At 60.9% G+C, this 22,833-nt stretch overlaps 3 protein-coding genes across 5 annotated transcripts; all 3 read right to left on the bottom strand.

Moving 5' to 3' along the window:
• Positions 1-119: 119 nt before the first annotated feature.
• Positions 120-7,874, bottom strand: SLC7A3 (solute carrier family 7 member 3). Of its 2 annotated transcripts, none has more exons than XM_072876851.1 (12): positions 7,689-7,874; positions 5,317-5,725; positions 4,953-5,111; positions 4,698-4,866; positions 4,484-4,596; positions 3,294-3,516; positions 2,963-3,102; positions 2,781-2,883; positions 2,272-2,483; positions 1,460-1,626; positions 1,071-1,179; positions 120-963 (listed from the first exon to the last, which is right to left on the bottom strand). In XM_072876851.1, exons 2-12 carry the CDS (start codon positions 5,684-5,686, stop codon positions 830-832), a joined length of 1,899 nt encoding a protein of 632 aa, XP_072732952.1. In that variant the 5' UTR covers positions 5,687-5,725; positions 7,689-7,874; the 3' UTR covers positions 120-829. The 2 variants fall into 2 exon arrangements, with proteins under 2 accessions (XP_072732952.1, XP_072732953.1); XM_072876852.1 differs by lacking the exon at positions 7,689-7,874 and adding an exon at positions 7,463-7,612.
• A 5,055-nt stretch (positions 7,875-12,929) lies between these two features.
• On the bottom strand, positions 12,930-17,204 carry LOC140658428 (uncharacterized). Of its 2 annotated transcripts, XM_072876854.1 has the most exons (8): positions 16,427-17,204; positions 16,231-16,350; positions 15,714-15,839; positions 15,261-15,362; positions 14,465-14,565; positions 13,586-13,658; positions 13,298-13,369; positions 12,930-13,119 (listed from the first exon to the last, which is right to left on the bottom strand). In XM_072876854.1, exons 1-8 carry the CDS (start codon positions 17,070-17,072, stop codon positions 13,064-13,066), a joined length of 1,296 nt encoding a protein of 431 aa, XP_072732955.1. In that variant the 5' UTR covers positions 17,073-17,204; the 3' UTR covers positions 12,930-13,063. The 2 variants fall into 2 exon arrangements, with proteins under 2 accessions (XP_072732955.1, XP_072732956.1); XM_072876855.1 differs by lacking the exon at positions 15,714-15,839.
• Positions 17,205-17,277: 73 nt separating this feature from the next.
• Positions 17,278-22,040, bottom strand: SNX12 (sorting nexin 12). Its single transcript, XM_072876856.1, has 4 exons — positions 21,840-22,040; positions 19,927-20,022; positions 19,585-19,709; positions 17,278-19,082 (listed from the first exon to the last, which is right to left on the bottom strand). Exons 1-4 carry the CDS (start codon positions 22,002-22,004, stop codon positions 18,980-18,982), a joined length of 489 nt encoding a protein of 162 aa, XP_072732957.1. The 5' UTR covers positions 22,005-22,040; the 3' UTR covers positions 17,278-18,979.
• Positions 22,041-22,833: the final 793 nt, after the last annotated feature.

A 22,833-nucleotide genomic window follows, 5' to 3' on the forward strand; every position in this document is an offset into this window, starting at 1 on the left:
AGCCCTGTTCTGCACTGGCACCAGCCTGGCACCCAGCCTGGTAGTACATGGGGTCCTGCCCGGGGGGTCTGTGACCACAGGGTATTAACACGAGATGCAGCAGGACCAACAAAGCCAAGCACTTAAAAAACATTTAGTTTAATAGGTATAAAAGTCGACATTAAAACAGCAATTATACAAAGGCATATGAGGTTGGACACTAGTACGGCTACACTGTGGACATCTTCATGGACACCCGAACTAGATGCTCACAGAAAGCAGCATGATCGGGGCAGCATGGGGCTCAGCATGGGGTGCAAATCCCAGGCACAGAGAGGGTTTTGCTGAGCCCCATGCTGCCAGGGAGCACGGGACTGCTGGTGGTACACCAGAACGAGCTGCCCCAAGCCTCGTCACACAGCTCCAGCCATGGCTGCCATGTACACACCCAGCACTTGGAAAGCACAGAGAGGAGGTGGTGACCACAGCCACATGGACAAATGGAAAAAATACAGCTGCACCATCACAGGGCCTCCCGTGCACAGGGAAAGCAGCATTCCTGACAGCAGCTTCCACGGTGGGAGGGCCATGCCAGTGTCACTGCTCCTTGGTGGGGTGAGGGGGATGGCAGAGACCAGCCCTGGGCCACCAGTGCTCCCACCCGGCCCAGGGACTCATGTCCGTGACCTCTGCTCTGTGAGGGGAAAGGGCAGAGCACAACCCGGCTCCGTGGTCCTGACTCTGGGACTCACTCCCTGCCTGAGAGGGATGGATGTACCGTGCAGATCATGATCTTGTTTCCCCAGCGGGAATACTGGCAGAGGTCCACGGAGTGCCGGTTCCCAGTCCCTCAGACCGCAGCAGCCCCAGGGCTGAGGTCCAGTCCAGGATGGTGCAGAGGCTTTTCTATTGTGGCACAGGGTTCCTTCACGTTTTTCCCTTCCACGCTGTTCCGAATCCCGTAGCCGAAGTAAATCATAAAACCTGCAGGACAGTTTCCACAATAAAATGCACAGCGGCAGGCTGCCAGAGTAACAGCCCCTCCAGGGGAGACCCTGTGGGCACCGCGCTCCCCTCTGCAGGACACCTACCCACGGCCATCCAGATGGCAAACCGCACCCAGGTGCCGGCACTCAGCTGTACCATCAGCAGGATGTTAATGAAGATGCTGAAGACTGGCAGGAGTGGGAGGAAAGGTACCTGCGAGGGACAAGAGGTGCTGTGTCAGCTATGCCTTGAGGGACGCGGCCAGGCTCGAGGATGCTCCTGGCCACAGAGGGATCCCAGCCCTGCCACAGCCCACAGAGCACCCGGGCACTTCCACGCTGGGGACTGCACCTCAGAGAGCCGTGTCTCGGGGCCCTGGGCTTTCCCAGATGATGACTGCCCGGCAGTGAGCCCTGGCACACCCTGCAATGGCCCAGACCCTGCCAGGGCTCCACAGGCGTGCAGATGCCGAGCTGCTGGGGGCTGCACTCACTTTGAAGTTCAACCGCGTGTTGCTCTGCGGCTGCCTCCAAACAATGATGGTGGGAATAAGCAGAGCCACAAGGAGCAGCACCAGGGACGCGATCCAGCCCACACTGGCATCCTTCAGCGCGGTCACTTTCAGGGTCAGGACCACGCAGATGAGCGTGATCAGTGTGGCTGCAAGAGAGGGGGCAGTCGGGGGGCTGCACAGCATGTGGCCTCCCTGGGGCCCCAGGCCTCACCAACGGCTGGCCTGAGGCACCCGCTCCTCTCGGTCAGGTATGGGTCGAGCACATGCTTCTCCAACACCCACCCCAAAGCCCCAGGAAAGCTCTTTGCCGGGAGAACTCGCCAGCCCAGTGAGCCAAGGGGAGCCTGCACTCGTCTGGGCTTGAACCCAGCTCTGACGCTTACCCAGACCTGGCTGAGCCACCCCATTCTGGCTGCACAATGAAGCCATTGATGGACAGATCAAACCTTGCTGGCTGAGCTCAAGCGCTCCCAGGGGGCTGGGGACCACCCTCGCTGGGTGGCCAGCCTGGGCCAGACTCATCACAGGGAGCTCCCGTGACCACCTGCACATACCTGGCTTAGTGCCCATGTCCTCCATCAGCCCCCACGCACCCAAAACCCTAGCTGTGCCCTGGACTTGGCACCCTTCTCAGGGTGGATCAACAGCAGCTGGCAGCCTGTGCTGCCCGGCCCCTCTCCTCTGCCCGGCTTGCCCACCATCCCTCCCTGGCTCTACAGAGACACACCAAAACACTCCGGCCCCTGGCAGGAGGGGACATCGGCTGCCGGCGCCAGCTCCCGCTCCCTCACCTATGACTGAGACACAGATGTAGACGATGCGCCCCGAGAGCGCGGTGGGGGTGTCTGTGGGTGGGTTGAAGAGCGTCACCAAGGACAGTGTCTCTTTCTGCTGGGCACTGGCAGCGGTGATGGTCGGGTTCATGATCACCCTCTCTTCCTCGTTCCTGTTTAGCTCCAGCATTTCCATGGCCTTTGGGGAGTTCAGCTGCCCGGGTTGGTACCTGAGCAGATGGGACAAGCTGCAGCAGAGCAAAGGAACTTCCCAGCCCAGGGGGACTGTGGGCAGCACCCTCATACCCCTCCCACTCCTCCAGCCCCACGTGCTGCTCTAGCAGCAGCCCTGCGATGGCCACCCCATGGATGTGCCCAGAGACACCACGCAGGCTCTTGTGAGCAGCTTCCATCTTGGGGGCTTGATCCTTCCCCAGGCTGCGTCCCTCTGGGGAAAAACCTGTGGCCACAAGCTCGACGCAAGGCACATCCACCCCAGGCACCACCATGAGAGAGAAGGCACCCACCGGAGGATGAGCACACACACTGCCACCAAGGAGTAGGCCAGCAGCGTGCCAATCGACATGAGGTCCACCAGGTCCTTCAGGTCAAGCAGGAAGGCCATCACCGCTGCAATGAGGACATGCAGCATGAGAACAGCTCCAGACTGCCACGGGGCCGAGCATGAGGCCGCGGCAGGTAGCCTTACCTGCGAGGACCCCTGAGGTGATGGTGGCTGACAGAGGGGTCTTTGTGCGGCTGTTGATGCTGGAGAGGAACTTGAAGAGCAGGCCATCCTCTGCCATGGCATAGATCACGCGAGGCATGGGGAACATGGAGCCCAGCAAGCTGCCGTGGGGAGAGATGGCTCAGGGCCTGCCAGGCAAGCTGTCCACACCCACCACTCAGATGGGGACAGGACCAGCTCTGTGCTGGGAGCAGGACAGCAGCCGGACAGGGCAAACCCCCAGCCCAGCCAGGATGTGTGCTGCTGGTCCCCGTGCCATGCCAGGTGGTGCCAGGAATGGAGCCAGTCCTACCTGGTGGAGAGGGCACAGAGCGAGCCAACAGCAACGGCGTAGCGGGCGGGCTCCCAGCCCACTGCCTTGAAAGCCTCAGGCAGGGGGCTCTCCTTGTTCAGGAGGAAGTAGGGCACCATGAGGGTCAGGGCCGCAGAGACCCCGAAATAAGCCACGAAGCAGATGAGGAGGGACACAATGATGCCAATGGGGATCGAGCGCTGTGGGTTCCTGGCTTCCTCCCCTGTGCGGAGACAATAGGCAGCGTCCGTCCCTGCTCCACGGCACAGTGTGGGGCATCTGGCCCCAGGGGATGAGCCGCAGCAGGGAATTTCCATTGCAGCATGGGGCTGGGCAGCAGCAGGCATGGGCTGTTGGAGAGCAGGGGTCCCCAGCCATGCTGCTGCGCTGGCAGAGGCTTCAGCACTGCCGAGAGCAGAGGTGCGTGGCTGCAGCCCCAGCTTCCAGGCATGCAGCTGCCCGGCAGCTGGGCTCGCAGCCCCTCCGGCCATGCCGGCCCTCTGCCCCCACCAGCAGCTCCCGCTCCCCACAGAGCCCGCTGAATGCGGATCCTCCATGCGCGTGGGCACAGCGATGCAGCCACCGTGCCCTCTGCCCCCTGGCCTTTGCAAAAGCCTGCTCTCCTGCTGCACCGTCGCTCCCCGGCAAGGGGCTCAGCATCCAGCATAGGAGGGAAGGAGGCCGGGCAGCCCCTGGGGGCGGGGAGGCACAGGCAGGGAGGTCAGGCAGAACAGCCTGTACCAGCCACCCACTAAGTAGATTCCTGGGGGAATGAGAGGAAATTAAGAGGGCTCCCTGTGCTCCAGAGAGTGGCGGTTCTGCATGTACTCAGTCATTTAGAAAAACATTGCTTGAGGCTGGGAAATAACCAGGAGGCACTAGCAATTCCCAGCGCTGTTGCAGCCTCAACTCAGCAGTGGAAAGGCTCCCCGCTGCCCCGGGAGCTGCCTGCGCAGGCAGGGTGCAGCCCCACTCCCACTGTGCAGTGTGGGGAGCCCCTTCTCCTGGGGCAGGGCAGGCTGTGAGTCCTTTAGTGCTGGCCCAGCTGGGGACAGAGCCACCATGCGGAAACCTCCCAGCAGCGGTGGAGAGAGCTGTTTCCCACACCACAGAGCATTCTTCCCGGCAGGTCCAGCCAGCCACTGGCTGAGCTGGGGAAATGCCCACGCCACCCTCACCCAAGGCGTTACCTGTGGTGGCAATGCAGTCAAAGCCCACAAAAGCATAGAAACAGGTGGCAGCGCCGGTCAGGATCCCTTCCAGTCCAAAGGGGACAAACCCCCCGGAACCAAAGGCTTTTTTCCTGGAAAGGAGGGAGGAGAGCAGCTGCCATGGGGTGCATGGACAGCGGGGCCAGTGCCAGCCCCGTGCCGGACCCTGGCCTGGCACAGTTGCTCTCCTTACTCGATGTCATCCAGCGGGTGGTTGAGGTAGTCCTCCTCCGAGAGCTGCCAGTTCTTGATGTCTCCCTTCACAAAGCCGGCAATGATGACGAAGCACAACACCACCAGGTTCACCGCCGTGAAGATTTTGTTCACGAGGGCGGATTCACTGACACCAAAGGTCAGCAGTGCTGCGGGGACGGAAGGGGTGAGTGGAGACCTGCTGGGCTCCCATGCCACCACCCACAGTGCCATGGAGCCACTCCTACGCACTCACCGGTGAGCAGCACAATCAGGATCAGGGCAAAAAAGTCTGGGCGCTCAGCCAGCACCCCTGGCAGGTGCACAGTAGTCTTGTTCATGAAGAAGGTAGAGATGTGGTTGCCAATGATGTTGTCAAATGCTGCACTCCAGGCTCGAGCCACGCTGGCCGTGCCTGGTCAATGGCAAATCTGTGCATTAGTCCGAGCCCAGGGCAGAGCGGCACTGGCCAACCCCACCCCAGCACCCACCTCCCTGCTGATCCACCCCACACCCTGCTCCGGCAGCACCACACACTGCCCCCACAAGCCCCCCATGCTGACAGTGCGGTGCTGGAAGGAGCCTGGGCACATGTGCCAGCACCCTGCCCGGCCCCATACCTATCACGTAGGAGAGGATGAGGTTCCAGCCAGTTGTGAAAGCCCAGATCTCGCCAACAGTGACGTAGCTGTAGAGGTAGGCAGAGCCAGTCTTGGGGACACGGGCCCCAAACTCTGCGTAGCAGAGTCCGGCCAGTACCGATGAAAGAGCAGCCACCAGGAAGCAGAGGACGATGGAGGGACCAGCCATCTCCTTGGCCACCTCCCCGGCCAGCACGTACACACCGGCCCCCAGCGTGCTGCCCACCCCCAGGGCTATGAGGTCCAGCGTGGAGAGGCAGCGAGCGAAACGCGTGTCCTCAGAGCTGAGATCGACCACGCGCCGGCGGATCAGCTTCTTCCCAACACTGGTCATTTTTCCCCCAAACATCTTGTCCTCTCGTGGGTGGTGCTCAGCTGCTCAAAACCCCTGCAAGAGAAGTGACCATAAGGGTGTGAAGCTCAGTGTCCTGCAGGCAATAGGACCCACACTTGGGGAGCAGGGCAGGCAGCGATGCCCACAGGAGCTGTGCCTGATCCCGGCCAACCTGTCAGCACCAAGCCCCCGCCACGCTGGTGGGGCAGAGACAGTGGCGGCTCCCTCCAAGGCACTGGGGGGCTGCGCATACCCCACTTGCGCAGCCCCTGCGCCAGGACAGCGAGCCAAGGATGAACCCCGCGAGTCCATGGTGGGAAACAGGTTCACTGCACAAGCCCTGTGTGGTCCCTACCTCGGGGCCCCCGGGTACGTCCCAGAGCTTGCCCACTGATCTGGCAGCCTGGAGATCCCGCAGCCCAAACTTGACTGCTGCCGCATCCCTCTGGCCTGACGTGTGGGCGTGCACAGCAGCGATGGCAGGGAGACAAAGCATTCCTCCAGCGGAGGATTTGGCAGGCTGGGCTGACTCACTGGGACGCGGCCATTCCTCCTTTGCCCCCAGCATCTGCACTACACCTCGGCAGGGATGCACGGCCAGACACACAGCGCAGGCCCCCAGCACACATCTCCTGTGTACCGACGGCATTTGCTGAGCAGCCCGCATACTCCCCAGGCTGCAAGCACCCTAAACATGCGACACCCCCACTGCCCTTGCTCACAGCAGCCACCCATCCCCAAAAAGCTCTGGGAGATGAGCACCCTGTGGAGCAGGCAGGCAGCTGGCACAGGGTGAGAGGAGCTGCAAGGAAAGCGGCTCCCAATGCCCACGGTTGCAGCTGGCACCCCATGCCCAGCACTGCAGCACCCGCCCACCAGCCCCTTCTCCCCCGCGGCTGCTCCCTTCATTGGGAAACGAAACATGCCCCAGCCAGGTGCCCAGGGCAGCACCGACACCACGCTCTATGGATCAGCGTAAATACGCACAAGGATAACGTTGTGACCCTTTTCCACTGAGGGGGATTACCAGGGTTGCAGTGACAGCCACCACCTCAGCTGCTTCCCCATAACCAGCAAACCAGCCCGTTTCTGGAGAAACCTCCTCCTAAGCTGGCACGTGCCACATTCGGCCTTGGCCCAAGGAGCCGTCCCAGCCCAGGGCAGCCTCTGGGCCACGTTTCAAGGGAACAAGAAGTGCCCTGGCACTGGCACCCTCCCCAGCCACTGCCCGGACAGTTCTGCCTGCCTTCCCCAGCGCTGCTCAATTGCTCCAAGGATTGCTGACGGCCGACGCGAGCCCTGCAAACTGCAAGCACGGGGCTGGCAGCAGAAACGTGCTCAGCCCTTATTCCCAGCGCAGCGCAGAGAAAAAAGCGCGAGCGGCGCCGAGCAGGAAGACGTGGGACAGCCTCCCCTTCCTAGCCCCCGCGGGCCCTGCTGCGCTGGAATTCGCCGTGCCCGGTGAAAGGAACGCGTTAAGCACCCAGACCCACACCAGCAAGCGTCAGAGCCGGCCCAGGGAAAGCTGCTCGGGCGGGTCGGCTGGTTCCGGGGCGGCTCAGCCCACGGCCGGAGCGGTGTCTCGCAGAAAGCCACGCTGTCACGTTGGCGCCCGAAATGGAGAGCGCGCAGCGAGCTACGGGCGGGCAGAGGAGAGGAGAAGCAGCGTGTCGGGCGACGGCTCCCGCCGGCCGGAGCCTCCCGCTGCCCACTGCATCCCGGTAAGCACCGCATCCCGCCGCAGCTCGGGGCAGGTGCCGGGGGCCGTCAGCCCCTGCTCGGGACCCTCACCCCAGCGCCCGCGGGGACATCTCCAGCTCCGGGGAGCTGCCAGCCACGCTCCGTCCCGCCGGGGAGCCCGGCGCTGCCCCGGGGACGGCGGGACCGGGATGGGATGCCGCGCCAGGTCCCGGCCGCCTCCCGCACCGGCCCCACGTGCGGGCGGCGGCTGATGCAAGCGCGGCACCGGTTGCGCCAGGCCCCGTCCGGCCCTGCGGCGGCGCCCGCCGCGACTCACCGGCGGCGCGGCGCGGCTCGGCTCGGCTCGGCTCGGCTCGCTCCGCGGAGTCCCCTTCCGCTCCGCTCCGCTCGCCCCGGGACTGCCGTCGCCGCTGCCGCCGAGGGGGTCGAAGGGCGGACCAGCTCCGCCCGCCGGATGCCGGAGCGCGCCGCCCCGAGCCGAGCTCCGGAAACAGGCACCGGCGCTCGGCCCCCCCGGGCCGCCCCCCTCGCTCCCCGCAGACCCGCCCCGCCGCCCCAGGGGAAGCGACGGGTGAGCGAGACCAGCCCCGCGGCCGATGCGGGGAAGCCCGTCCCTTCCCAGCCCCACCCGTGCCCGGTTCCCCGCGCCCTGCCACCCTGCCGCCCCCCAGGTCACACATTTAAAAACAATATACATTCAAGTCATAAATGGCACCGGGGCGGGCGCCAGGCACGGTTCGGCCCCTGGGAGTGCGGCTGCTGCGGGCGGCAACGCCGAGCCCAGGGCAAGGGACTGTGCGGCCGGCGGCATCAGCCGTGCTCCCCCGCGAGAGGTCACGGAGGGGGTGGCTGAGGGTCCCCGGAGCCCACGTGCGCCAGGAGGGCAGAGCCTGCCCCGGCCTTGCCCCGCTGGGGCTGGGAGCGAGGCGAGGGCTGGGGCGCAGTGGGGAGGCCAGCCCTGCCACAGGGAGTGCGGCTGGAGCTCAGCCCGAGGCACGGAGGGGGGCTCTGCCCCGAACCCCATGTGCTCCGCAGGGACTGAGTCTCGGCCAGCGCCCCCGCTGCTCTGCTACAGCCTCCTCAACTCTGGGAGCAACAGGCAGCTCTAAGTGATGGGAAACACCAGTCTCAGGAGAACTGTTTGGCAGTTGGGCCAGCAGCCAGGAGCAAGGCGGGAGCCAGCACCTTTCTCCAGCACGCAGGCTTGGACCAGCTACCCAGAAACCTGCTCCTGATGCAATCCAGCGTTTGCGTGCGGCGAACCCATTCAAACAGGCAGCGATGCCGGGAGGTGAGCCAGCCCCTCCCTGGCATCGCAGACAAGGCTCTGCTCCAGCGCCACTGCCAAGGACACAGAGACAACAGGCTTCCAGCCGTTTGCGGCAGAGCAGGCAGAAGCACCGGGCAGGCCGCTACAGGCCCCGCACTGGGTGCCTGCCTCCCCTGGGGGTGCACACACAAGGGCCGAGGAGACAAAAGGTCTCTGCTCGGCAAAATGACCTCACGGTGATGGAAACAGCAACGCAGCATCCTGCGAGCGCAGCTGCCAGGCAGTGACGCAGGCTCTCCTCCCGCTCTCAGCCCTTGCGAATGAATCAACCGTGGCTCAGCAACACCCCTTCTCCTCCCCGGCCGCATGGTCCCCACCAGGAAGGAAGTGAGCTCAAGATCAAGATACAGAAATCCCCTGCAGCCTCGCTGTTAGTGCCCAGGCTCCTTCTTGGGCTGCCTGCAGCAGACAGGGACCCAGCTGGGCAAAAGCCCTGCTGCCTATGGCGCTGTGGGCGGCACCATCACCGAGGGTGCTCCTGGGCAGGACAGGCAGCACCACAGGCACAGCAGGGCTCCATGGGGGGACGCCCTGGCCCAGCCAAGAAGAGGCTGGGTACCTAGAGTGGCAAGGGGGGGATGACACGAAGACTCGCCTATTCCCAGAAACCCTCTTGCAACAGCAGCCGTTGGGAGGCAGTTTCAGGCAGGGAGCAGCACCAGGGCACCAAACATGGCTCCAGCTTCCAGACCTCACACACAGCTCCACATCCATCTTCCCAGCACCCCATCCTCACCTCCCAGTCTACCGCTGTCCTCCCCCCACCCCCGCCCCGTTCAGGGCCCTGATCCAGCAACACAGGCCAAGGGCCGAGAGCAAGCAGAAGCATGGAGCGAGACAAGCGCACATCCCTACAGGAGCAGCAGAAAGGCAGACAGTGGCAGGGCACGTGTAGCCAGTGCCAAGGAGGGTAGGAGGTAGCTCCAGCCCGGAAAGGGGGCCAAAAGCCCTGCAGAAGCAGATCTGAATCAGCCCTTGGAGCCCCATCACGTTCCACGACTGGGGCATAGAATATCTACAGTTGGAAGGGACCTATAAAGATCATTGAGTCCAACTCCCTGCTCCTCGCAGGACTACCTAAAACTAAGCCATATGACTAAGAGCGTTGTCCAGACGCTCCTTGAACTCTGACAGCCTTGGTGCCGTGACCACTTCCCCAGGGACCCTGTTCCAGTGACCAACCACCCTCTCAGTGAAGAACTTTTTCCTAACGTCCAATCTGAACTTCCCCTGACACAGCTTCATTCCATTTCCTCGTGTCCTATCGCTGGTCCCCAGAGAGAGGAGATCAGCAGCTCCCCCTCCTTTGCCCCCTTTGAGGAAGTTGTAGACTGCGATGAGGTCGCCCTTCAGCCTTCTCTTCTCCAAGCGGAGCAAACCAAGTGACCTCAGCTGCTCCTCGTAAGTCTTGCCCTTGAGGCCTTCCACCATCTTGGTCACCCTCCTCTGGACACACTCCAATAGTTTGATGTCCTTCTTACAGTGAGGTGCCCAAAACTGCACACAGTACTGGAGGTGGGACCGCACCAGTGCAGTGCAGAGTGGGGCAATCACCTCCCTTGACCGGCTAGCTATGCTGTGCTTCATGCACCCCAGGACACAGATGGCCCTTTTGGCTGCCAGGGCACACTGTTGACTCATTGTCAACCACTGTTGTCAACTCTCTGCAACTGTCAACTCATTGTTGTCAACCCAAACCCCCAGATCTCTTTCTGCGGGGCTGCTCTCCAGCCTCTCATCCCCCAGTTTGTGTGTATAACCAGGACTACCCTGTCCCAGGTGCAGAATCCGGCTCTTGCTCTTGTTATATGTCATACAGCTGGTGATTGCCCAGCTCTCTAGTCTATCCAGATCTCTCTGTAAGGCCTCTCTACCCTCAGGGGAGTCCAAAGCTCCTCCTAGTTTAGTATTGTCAGCAAACTTACTTAATGTACAGTTAATTCCTGTGTCCAGATCATTTATAAAAACATTAAAGAGCACTGGCCCTAAAACTGAGCCCTGGGGAACCCCACTGGTGACTGGCCACCAGCCTGATGTGACCCCATTTACCATAACCCTTTGAGCCCGACCCATCAGCCAATTGCTCACCCAATGTATTATGGACTTGTCTAGCTGTGTGCTGGACAGTTTATCCTGAAGGATACTGTGAGAGACAGTATCAAAAGCTTTGCTAAAATCCAAAACTACCACATCTACTGGCTTCCCTTGGTCAACTAGATGGGTGACCTTGTCATAAAAGGAAATTAAGTTGGTTAAGCAGGACTTTCCCTTGTGAACCCATGCTGGCTATGACCAATGACTGCATTGTCTCTCAAGTGTTTTTCAATAACTCCTAGAATAACCTTCTCCATAATTTTACCAGGCACTGAAGTGAGACTGACAGGCCTGTAATTACCAGGGTCTCCCTTCTTAACCTTCTTGAAAATTGGGACAACATTTGCCAGCTTCCAGCCTACTGGGACCTCTCCAGACTCCCAGAACCACTGAAAAATAATGGGGAGAGGCCCCACGATGACATTGGCCAGCTCTTTCAGTACCCTGGCATGAATCCCATCGGGCCCCATAGATTTATGCGTGTCCAGCTGGAGCAGCAAGTCTTGAACAAGTTCAGGGTTGGCTGGGAGTTTATCATCCCCCCAGTCATGGTCTTCCAACACAGGGCTCAGAGGGTCCCAGGGCCCATTATTGGTGTTGAAGACAGAGGCGAAGGCAGCATTAATCTCTGCTACATCCCTATTTGTGAGGTGACTGACCTCGTCAAGCAACGCACCAATGTTACCTCTGATTCTCCTTTTGCTATTAACATATTTTAAAAAGCCCTTTTTGTTGTCCTTCAGAGTGCTGGCCAGCTTGAACTCTAATCGAGCTTTCAACACACTAATTTTCTCCCTACAGTGGCAGACAGCATCTCTGTAGTCCTCCTGTGTTGCCTGTCCTTGCTTCCAATGTCCGTACACTTTCCTTTTCCGCCTAAGTTCTGAAAGAAGATCCCTGCTCAGCCAAGCTGGTCTTCTGCCTTGCTTGCTTGACTTCCAACACTTTGGAATTGCCTGCTCCTGTGCCCTTAAGAGATGGCTTTTAAAAAGTGACCAGCATTCATGGACCCCAATACCTTCAAAAGCAGATTCGCAGTGGACCTTACTAACTAGCTCCTTCAGCAGCCCAAAGTCTGCTCTCCCCATACCCAGGGTCAAAGTTTTCCTGGCAGTTTTCTCCTATCGACAATGATTTGAAACTCCAACTACTTCGTGGTCACTGGGACCAAGGCAGCCACCAATCACCACTTCACCCATGAGTCCCTCTCTGTTTACAAACAACAAATCTAGCAGGGCACCTTTCCTAGTTGGCTCCCTTAGTACCTGCACCAAGAAGTTATCTTCAACATGCATGTACAGGGAACCCCCCATGTACAGTGCACTAGAGTGCTCCACTGAGGATCAGGCTGGCACTGGAGCTGCTCGCCTTGGCGACTGAGTGCCCAGCAGGGGTGGGAAACAGCAGACAGAACATCCCTGTGCAGCCACCCCTGCACACGGTCAAGGGCAGCCACCCCAGGAAGGGGTGTGGGCTGCCTGCGGCACTCCAGGGCAGCCAGGAACACCAGCGGGAGATAATAGGGGAGCAGGAGCAGGCCAGCCTTCCCGGCCCAGCCTCAGGGGCACCGCCAGCAGCAGACAGCGGAACTCTCCAGGGCCTCATCCAGATGTGAGGCAGCACAACAAGGTGCCTGCATCAACCTACAACAGAGAGAAGGCAGCAGGGCAGGGCTTCCAGCACTGGTGGGCAGGAACAGTGAGGGACTGAGTCCCAAGCACTGCTTCCCCACCACCTGCCCCCAGATGCTGACACAAGACACCAGCTAATGAAAAGGTAAGCAGCAGCAGCTAATGGCTGCAGAAGCCCGGCGTGTCATCAGCCAGCACTGGCTCTTCCCACGTCCAGCATGAAGGCAGTTTAAGGCAGAAACCTGCCCATACAGCTGCCTGCCGCCGCCACACATCCAAGCATTCCACCTGGAAGCACCAGGTTTGTCCAGAAAGGCCTCCCCAGAGCCATGCTGTGCCTCCATCCACCAGCACCCACCTCCTCCACACAGCAGACCTCAAGTCTCTGGCTGAGCAGAACCAGCCACAGCCGGACACAGACCCACCCCTTTCTGCCCAGCCCTTTGGAGAACAGCGGGCAGCACCAGGCACTGGCCCTACCCCAGCAGACAGCAAGCATTACTGGGAAAAGTCATCTTTATTTTAAATACAAGGAGTTAAAAAAGTCATTCATTCAAGAGCTCCACAAATATCACTGGCCCAGCAGCTCAGGCAGCTGCACAAGTGGCTGTTGTGAGTGTCCCCATGTGCCAGCTGTCAGTCTCTCCCCGAGTCACCACTCTCCTCCACTGCTGCATCTTCCAGACAGATTCCTGGGGAGCAATGTCAGAATCAAAGCACCACTGCTCCCAGCACTCAGCACCTGCTCCACAGGAAAGGCCACGAGCTGTGTCCCTTCAACCTGCCAGCCCTGTTACACTGGCAAGGGATCACCGGAGCATCCCTGCAGCCTGCCCGGGGGCAAGGGCTCACCCCAGCAAGGGAACATACCTGCTGCTCTGAGCTGAGCCTGCAAGGAGGAGATGGTCTGGTAATAGGCTTCACACTGGGCAGTCTTGTCCGCTGCAGGCAGGAGGCAAGTAGGTGTGTGCTCAGCCTGTCCTGAACACCTCACCCCCAGACCCTGTGGGGGGGCAGCTGGGATCCTGCTCTACCCCCGAACAAGAAGCCAGCCCCATCCCCACAGAGCTGTAGGCCCTGGGCTCCAGGTACAAGTGCAGGGGGCGTCATCTAGATCGTGGGTGTCCCGCAGCCCCCAAAACAGCCAGCCCCACGTACCAAGCTCGCCCTTCATTCGCTCCAGCTCCTTCTTTATACGCTTCAGCTCCTCGGACAGCTGATCACCTGCAGACTGGCAAGGGCAGGGTGTAAGTGTGATGCAGGGAGTGGTCACCCCCACACAGTGACCCACAGCCCAGCCCCAGCACAGCCCTTCCTGTGGAGGAGGATCTCTGCAGGCAGCACACGCACACCAGCAGTTCTTGGGCTTGGGGAGCCCTGCTCACCCCCATCAGCATCTCAGAGCAGGGCCCCATTTTGACATTCACCCCTGCTTCAGGAGCCTGGCACTGCTGCAGTGCAGCCCAACTGACACCCCAAGCCTAGCACTCACGGGACCACTGCCAGGCTGTATTCATCACAGCAGCGGTGCCTGGCAAAGGAGACACTGTTTGCTTGTCAGCGAGCAACTGCCAGCACCCGTGGGTCACAAGGATCCCTTTAGCAGGCCACAGCCACATAGCGAAGAGCCCTAAAACCATTGGCAAATACACACGAACATATTTTGCAGGTAGGAGACTTCACACCTTGGAGCCTCGCCTTGCTGCAGGCTCTGCTCAGCCCATCCTGGGGACACGTCCCACATGTCAGGGGGTATAAAAGTGACACCACAAGCCACAGGGGGCATGCATCTTTCAAAAGCCCCTTAAAAAAATTAACTGGACAGAAGCCTGCGGTCCCCTGAGCACTGGAGGGGTGGTAAAGCCATGCAGCAAATGCACAAGATCTTGTGTAAACCCCAGGCAAAGGCTAAAACAGCTCAGGTGCCAGCCCAGAAATTAGCAGCCCCAGGTCCCATCACCTCCCACCTCCGGCACAGCTGGCCCAAGCCACTGGCTGAATGGTGCTCCATGGTGCCAGGACACAGTTGGCTCTTACCTGCTCAGCAGGGACTGCATCCCCACACCCTGGAGTCAGGGCAGGGGGCAACTTGCTGGAAAAAGAGGACCCCACACACACCCATGTCTGGTCAGCCTTACCTGTGAAGAGAAGCGTTGCCACTAGAAACTTCACCACCATCCCCGGCCACCCTTCAACCACACCACAGAGCTGCTCCAGACCAGGGGCAGAACCTGTCCAAGGGAGCCAGAGGTCTTCAAGCCCCTCCAGCCCAACGGATGCTGCTGGCCTGGCCTGTATGGGTGCTGCTGGGAGAAGGTGGTCCTGCACGGCCTAGCTCCCAGCAGCTCTGGGTTCCTGCTCACAGTCTGCTCGCACAGGGAGGGCAGACAGCTGCCCTGGGCAGGGCAGTCCCAGCAGAGTGGGGACGGCCTCCGTGCTTCCTCTTCCTCTGCAGGGCCCAGGACTGCAGGCTGCCCATCTGCAGTTCTCGGGGAAGGCAGAGCACCTTGCCTGCAGAGCAGGCTGGAGCACCCCCAGGCACGCCCGTTGAGCGAGGACCCTGCTGGCGAGTGGCACTGCCAAACAAGCACTGCCAGCTGCCCTAGGCAGCTGCCCATGTTCCCCCATCCTCACCCCAACACAAGGCGAGAATCCACCAGAGCCCAACGCAGAAATGTAGACTCTCCTCACCGTGGTATGCTCACATGACCCTTGGTTTTCAGCAGGTCTTTGGCAGTCAGGAGCCAGGAAAGCTCCAGAGGGGCTCCTCTCTACAGGGGAGAAAGCTCCAGCTCCCCACTCCTGCGTGGGACCACACCTCCATACTGCTCACCTGCTCCCAAGACAGTCCCTGCTGCAACCAGCCGTTCTTTGCTCTCACTGTTTTCCTTCAGCTCTCGGGTTGTATTGCACATCAGCTCCTGTGTAGTTGATCCTGAAGTGGGGTCCAGGAAATGAAAGCGAAGAACATCAACCCCTGCTCAGACAGTGCCCTGGCAGCAACATGCACTGACCGGGGCCACTCCCTGTCCTACAGATGAGCTAGAGTACCAGATTTGTTCAGGCTCTTTGTGGGGTGCCTCTCCAGGGAAAGGGACTTCGCCTAGCCTTACTGCCCTGCATTTCACTTCCCCTCCTCTGAGCCCGAGCACACGCTGTCCCCTCCTGTCCTTTGCCTGGGATCAGCCTTGACTGCAGCCAAGACCTGAATGTTCTCCCCAGGGCAGCAGCTCCCCCCTCCCATGACACCAGACCCTCCGGGGCTTCTGCCCAGATTCACCCTTACTGAGGCAAAAGCGCTTGGGGGAAGCCACTTTTCCCAGCAGCTGCAGTCGGGAGCAAGAAGCCACGGCAGGAATCGCTGTAGAGAGCCTCTGGGAGGGCTGTCTGCGGCCCCCAACCTTGACAGCAGCTATAGTGGACAAACATTAGGCACAGAGGCTGCCACTCCAAAGCAGCTACACTGCACCTCTCCTAGGGCAGCCCAGGGCTCAGCCAGGCTGCCCGCCCCAGGCCCATGGGCACCAGCACCCCCACAACCCCACAAGACCATGGGGCGAGGGCTCCAAGCCAACAGGCTGCTAGCCCACATCGGCGGGAAGCCAGATAGTGCTAATTAATACAGCACTTGGGGCATGAGCACATTTCCTGGGCTCCTACCTGTGCCGCTTCCAGGGACTCCCCAGTCCCCACACCCTGTCCCTATCCCATGCTGCAGCCCACACCTTCCCCCTTCTAGCTGCAGCATCAGTCCCCCCAAGCTTCCCTGCTTTGCGTGAGGCAACTGGCAGGTGCAGAATTACTTTCCATCTCTGTGTCCCGGGAGGTGGGTCTGGGAACAGCAGAGGGTTGTGCCAGCTGCAAAGCCCTGCTGGGATGCGGAAGCCTGGACTTGGCCGCGGGCATCAGCTTCAGCTTGGTACCTGGGGAAGAGAGAGAGCTTTGCAGTCCCGGGGAAGCGGTTGCTGTGCTGGGGCTCTCTCCAGCGACCCGGCTCACCTGGGGGCTGGGGGAACCTCGTTCCCCGGGCACCGAGCCCCTTGCCGGCCTTGGGGAGCTCCAGACCCAGAGAGACCCGTGCCCGGGAGAGAGAGAGCCTGCCGCCGCCGCGGCCCGGGGACCGGGCGGGGGTGCGGGGGCGGCCCGCGGGGCCCGGCCCGCCGCAGGGGGGCTGTCCGACACCGCGCCGTGCTGCCTTACGGGACAGGGCCTGCGGGCGGGCAAGGCGGGAACCGGAGCGCGCTGCACCGGGGCAACCGCCGGCAGCGGGCTGCGGGAGGCGCCGGGGCTCCCCGCGGGCCGGGCCCGGGGCGGCGGCGGCCTCGCAGCCACCCGTGCTCGGGCGGGCGGCGGGCGTGGCGCTGCCCGGGGCCCCCTCGTCGAGGGGCGGCGAGTTCTGCAGCGGCGTGGAGGTGACGAGCCCGGCGGCGGCGGGCCACAGGGCGCTGCCCTCGCCCGGGCCCGGCGAGGGCTCCGCCGCAGCGGCAGCGCCGAGGCGCAGGCGGGCGGCGATGGCACGGCACTCCTCCTCAAAGAAGGTGAGGTACAGCGGGGAGAGCGGCGAGCGCTGGCCGCCTACGTGTCGCAGCACGTCGGGGCAGCCCGGCGAGCCGGAGCCCGCCGGCGGCTGCTCCGACCGCCACATCCCGCCTCAGCGCTGCCGCGCAGCGCCCCCTGTCGCCGGGGAGGCCCACGTGCACACCCCCCCCCCCGCCTCCGCACAGCGCCCCCTGCCGCGGGGGAGGGCCACCCGCACTCCTCCCGTCTCGGCGCCTCCGCGCAGTACCCGGTGCTGCCCCCTCCCGGTGCTGCCCCCTCCGCGCCGGTAGCCCCCAGGACGAGGCGGAGACTTGGCTTCACAGTGGTTTAATGCGAACGGAACCGGGACGTTACACTGGACAGGGTGGAGACAGCTGGGTGGATGGCAGCTCCGCGGCAGGACAGGCAGGAGGAAGGGGCCGCCCCAAGCGGGGACCGGCAGCAGCAGGGGGACAGGGGCTAAGCCCCGCTGCGGGCACGGCTTCCTCCATCGGCACCAGCCTCTACACTGCCCCACTGCCCTTCCCGGGCCAAGCCGGCCCCCGGAGCAGTTCCCTCCCCGTTTCAGCGACTTCTCTTACCCAAGAGCCACCTCTCACCCAGAAGCACCAGTTCCTCACCAGAAAACGCAGGAGACTTTAGGGAGGCCTTGGGGGACATGCTTGGCAGGAACAGGAGGGCAGTCACTGCAGGCCTGTGCTCCAAGAAAGGCTCAACTGTGCCACCACAAACTGACCGAGCGCTTATAAACCAGCCAGTCTTGACCTGAGGAGCCCCCAAGCTGAGGCCCAACCTCACTCATCACAGCTGTGGCAGCTGGGGGAGCCTGCAAAGGACAGTTCTGCTGCAGCAAGTCACAGCCTCATGGTCCCTCTCAAGCTCTGAACGCTTCCCTGACCAGTCTTGTGTCCTTGCTTCCACACAAGTAACTGCCTAGCTCACTGCACAACAGGGGAGAACACACAAAAAGCCACTGTTCCTTCTCCTGCTTCATAAGCAAATGTCTAACCCAGGACTGACAGACCATTTTCTGCCGTCCCTTTTAGGAGAGGTGCCCCCCCCCCAGGCCCCACTGCTGGGCTCCTCCTATGGCAGCCATCACAGCTGCACACTACAACAGCCCCCAACAGCCCTCTCCTGCTCCTCCTCAGCCAGACCCATCTCCTCCCCTCTGCAGCCAGGGCGCAGGATAAGATCACCACGGCTCAGCTGAGCAGGGTGCTACTGGAAACACCACCACACCAGCGCACAGCAGAGCAAGCTGTGGTGTTTTTTAAACCCTGGGCCAAGGCACCACAGCACACACTGCTACAGCCCAGGCTATCCCAGCTTCCACACGCCAAACTGCCCACGGAGAGCATCGTGAGAGCACGTCATGGAAACCCCTCAAGCTGCCAGCAGCACGTTAGAAAGGAGGGGGATTAACACAAATACACCAAACAGGTCTGTAATGCAGGAGGCTGAGAGCAGGGTTAGAGTAAGTCTTGGGTCTCAGCACTTCCAGACAGTGAAGAATGGGGGTTTCATGCAGGGTGAATGGGGTGGACGAGAGACCAACACACCCAGGCACCTAACTCACTGTTTTGGATAAGCCTTATAACTAATACCTGATGCAATCACTGACCAACATGACAACTGCTATTCTTCAGAGTCTCCTGCAGAGATGCTTGGGGCTGCACGGACAGGGGAGTGAAGGTCATCTCATACCTTCCTGTACAGGGAGAGAGGCAGCTCCTACACCATAACGCCATAAGCAAGTTCCTGCTCCACACCTATTCACATCTGCCCCTAGGTGCAGGACAAAACGCTCACTTGCATTAATCTTCATGCCTTTAGGCCAAGACCACAGCCCAGTAGAACAAGTTGCTGCCAGTTACAAAAGAGGAAAATACTGAACAAACTGGGAGGTTCAAGAGAGGAAAAGCTGGTTCAGAGAAGACAGATTTAGTGTAAAAATAAATGTCATTTTTGCAGGAGGGAGGGTGGAATGGAGGAAGACAGTGCCAGGTGCTCCTACTGGCGCACTTTCCCTGGGACGTAATTCCTATCAATAGTCTCCTCTTGCAGGAACATATGTAAGCAGCGCTCATTCTGTGCCAGCGGGTGTCCAGCAATTCTGGAAGAAAATCAGATGTGGAGGTTAGCACAGCTGCCACAGAGACCCCCACACCTCCACTCTCTGTAGGGAGTAAGGCAGACCTCCTTGCTAACGGGCAACCAGTTCCAAGTACACCCGCACCGGGCTCAGACCAAGGTCACCAGATCGGTGTGCAACAGGGCCAGCAAGAGGTGCTTGAGCACAGGGTGTTCCTTCCCACACCATGCCCTGCAGCAGGACATGAGCATCCTGAACCAACGCTACCCTGTTGGTCGCTCTCTGCAGCACAGCTATTCTGCTAATATTTGCTTCACTCTCAGAAGAGAGCGCTGAACATGACCCACACTCAAGGCAGGACTTGCTTCAGAACTGTGGTTTCATTACCCAGCTGCAGGCACCACCCTTTAGCATGGCACCTGCGTGCAACAGATCAAGACTCCTTCCTGGTCAACCCACAGCCCTCTTCTACCGGCAGTAGCCGGAAAGGCAGCACACAGCAAACCCAGGACATCAAGCTTACTTGTTAATAAACTGTTCTAGTCCCTGTCTCCGCTCCTCAATGAAGGACTCCTCAAAGATGCCTTCATCTCCTCGGAAGGGAAGCTGTCGTTTCAAAGCTTTTCCAGGCAGTGGTGGCACTACAATCTGAAAGCACAGAATCACCCTGTCAGCAGAACAGCCACCTGCAAGTGGATATCCTTTGCCATTTGACACTCATCTCCAGCCCTATTAAGTGGATAGAGATCAAGCCCCAACAGCTACCCACCACCACAGCCTCTCTTCTGGGCAGCTCAATCTGGTTGCTACAACTGTTCCCATAGGTCCTGGTTTCAGGAATAGGCAGGTCTGAGCCAGTCCTCACCTTACTGTCTCGTTCCAGCTCATTCTTCAGCCATTCAAAGTCACTGTATCGTCTTCTCACACATGACTCCTTCAATTTGAAGATTGGGAGGTTTGTCTGTAATGAAGAGAAGTAGTTAATTTGCAGGTTGCTTTGGAAGCCAGACAGTATTTCAACATGTAATTGAAACCTGAAGCTGTGTTTAGAAAACCAAGCCCCCTGAAAAGGAGGCATCACAAGAACACCTAGCTTCTTCATTCGGGACAGAGCACATGCACCAAAGCCCTTCAGAATCAAGCAAGCACTTGCCAGGCTACTCAAAGCCAGCCATTCCCTCCCCTTCAGGTGACTATTTCAGGAACACACCCCCTCCCAGGGGCATGCGCTGGAACCAGGGCTCACAATACAGAGAAGGCTGATTTTTTTTCCCCTGAGTTCACTCCATTTTGGAGTGATCTACAAGAGAGCTTCACAGCAGCCTGCAAAGCAAAGGAACCTCTGACCCGACACTGGCGTTTCCATGGAAGAACTAAGGGAGGAAATCTTGTCCCAGCAACTGTTCAAGGCCAGACCTTGTGCTACAATCTTCTCTCAAAACAGATCGCCTACCCTAACAGGTGATCAGCTTTTTCCGTATCTGGCTTCTGTCACTGGACAAACGTACAGCAATTTCCCACCCTTCTCCCTCGCCACTAGAGTCTAAAGACTGACAGCTACAGTAACTTCACCTTTACCCTATCAATGCAGGCCGAAATGTTCAAGGAACTGAGGTAGCAAAACCTTCTGACAAGCAGCACCCAGATGAACACAGGTATTGCTACAGCATGTTTAACTATTCTTATGAGGTCTGCAAAATAAAACCAGCTGCTTTCAAAGCATCTCTGCAAGACCTAGTTTCAGTGACACTAAAAGGTTCTCATTGCCACCTGCCAGCCACCCTTCAGCAGGCTGATGGAAACCAAGCGTCAGAACAGAAAAAAGCAAACACTCAATTCTTCTGAAAGGCAGTGGAGACTTAGCAGTTAAATCACACTATGAACAGAAGTCAACACCAGCATGGTAACGTATGCTAGCTTGTTTCAGGGGAAGCTCAATTTTACTTCTTTCAGCTATCAGATGCAGAGCTGCAAAGAGGTCCCCAGTTTGGCTTGGTTAAGGCCCAGCAAAGAGAACCCTGCAAGAAATCCTCAGCCTGCTACTCACACTCCTGGATCACGGGCTCTTTGTAGTGATCAAGCTGATGCAGAAAGGGTTGCTAGACTGCATTGTGATCAGGTCCCAAGACACTGCTAGCTAGCTTTCCTCCCCTGCTTGAGATAACCAGCTGCGTGCAGTCATGCCCTGCGCAGCAACCACCCAACGGTGCCCAAGTGCCAGGCCTCGGGCTCTAGAGAGGAGACAGGAGCAGGAACCTGCTGAAGGAGCACCCTCCTTGTCCTTGTGCATACCAGCCCTCGCTGGATGCCAGAGGGCCCCGGCAAACCCACCAGCTGCGAGCGCTCTGACCTTGAGCCCTGGCCTGCTGGAGAGCCGCAGGCAAGCTGCCAGCCCCAGCCCAGCACTACCCGGCTTGCAGGGCCAGGGCTCACCTCCTCAGCCCCCCACCACCGCAGACAAGCACAGCCCCTGCCTGGCTACCCCGAGCCCCAGGACCTACGCCCGGGCTGCACGGGGCGGCCCTCGCCGGGCTCCCTACGCACACACCTCCGCTCCCCGTCCCGACCGCGCAGGCCGCGCTCGGACAGAGCAGCGAGACCACCCCGGCCCCGCCCCGCCCCCCCGCTGCTCCCCCGGCCACCCCAGCACCACACACCAAGCGCTGCCACCCCTCCCCGGGCCGTACACCCGGCCGCTGGGCAGCCCAGCCCCGCACAGGGCTCCGCGGCCCACGGCGGGCCCCGAGGCCTGCCCCCGCCCCGGGCCCAGGCCCGCACCCGCATCCGGAGCTCGTAGCTGGTGTATCTGGCGCGGCCCATGCCCACAGTCTGCGGGTTGAAGATGTCGATCTCGAGGAAGTTGCTAGGCGGCCCGTACGCGTCCGTCAGGTCCTGCGGCTTGGCGTTCAGGCGCCGGGTATCCGCCACCGCCGCCTCCGACATGGTGGTGCCGCCACCGCCCCGCCCCGCCCGGCCCGCCCCGTCCGCTGCCGCAGCCCGCCCCGCCCGCGCACGACGCGACGTCGCCGGCCCGCAGCCTGCATAACGCAGTGGGTATCCAGGGTTTGGGGCCCCTCAGCCGCCGCCCCGCCTGCGCACGCCATCGCCGCCGCCCCGCCGTCGCCTGAATAAGCGGAGCGGGTATTCAGGGCGCGGGGCATGCCACGGCGCAGCCCCGGAACCTGCACGCCGGGCTCACTCTCCACTCCCCCGCGCCGCCTGGGTCACCCCAGCCAGGCCCTCGCGGGGCGGTGCAGAGCCCGAGATCGAGGCGGCCGCGCTGGGCGCCTGCGCTGGGAACCGGGGCGCGGGGCCGAAAAACGTACATAGGGACTACGCCATACAGCGTCCTGGGCGGGACAAATCCCGGGCGGTGTATGGCGCGGGGAGTGCCAGGCCCCCGGAACCTGGTTGCCGCACTTCCGACGAACGGACCGGGACCGGCACGCGGGCCTGTCACGCCTTGCGCTGGGGCGTGTCCCGGAAACGGGCTCCCGTCCGTGACGGGACGGCGCGAGGGAGCAGCACTCCCGGGCCCGCACACCCCAGAGTGCCGTAGCGCGCTCTCGTGCGGGCGCGGTTCGCTTCACTTCACAGGGCTCCGGCGCGGGGCCAGCGGGCCCGGAGACCCCCAGGGTGAGGCGTGGAACGGGGCGGCGCAGGTTATGTAAGCGGGGCCGCCGCGGTGCCCGCTGGGAGTTGTAGTCGTGCGGGCGCATCGGCTGCCACGCTCGCCCGTCGGGGCCACGCCCCTCCCCCGCCCCTCCGGCGC

Source organism: Ciconia boyciana, chromosome 12, assembly GCF_034638445.1.
Source record: "Ciconia boyciana chromosome 12, ASM3463844v1, whole genome shotgun sequence".
Lineage (NCBI taxonomy): Eukaryota > Metazoa > Chordata > Aves > Ciconiiformes > Ciconiidae > Ciconia > Ciconia boyciana.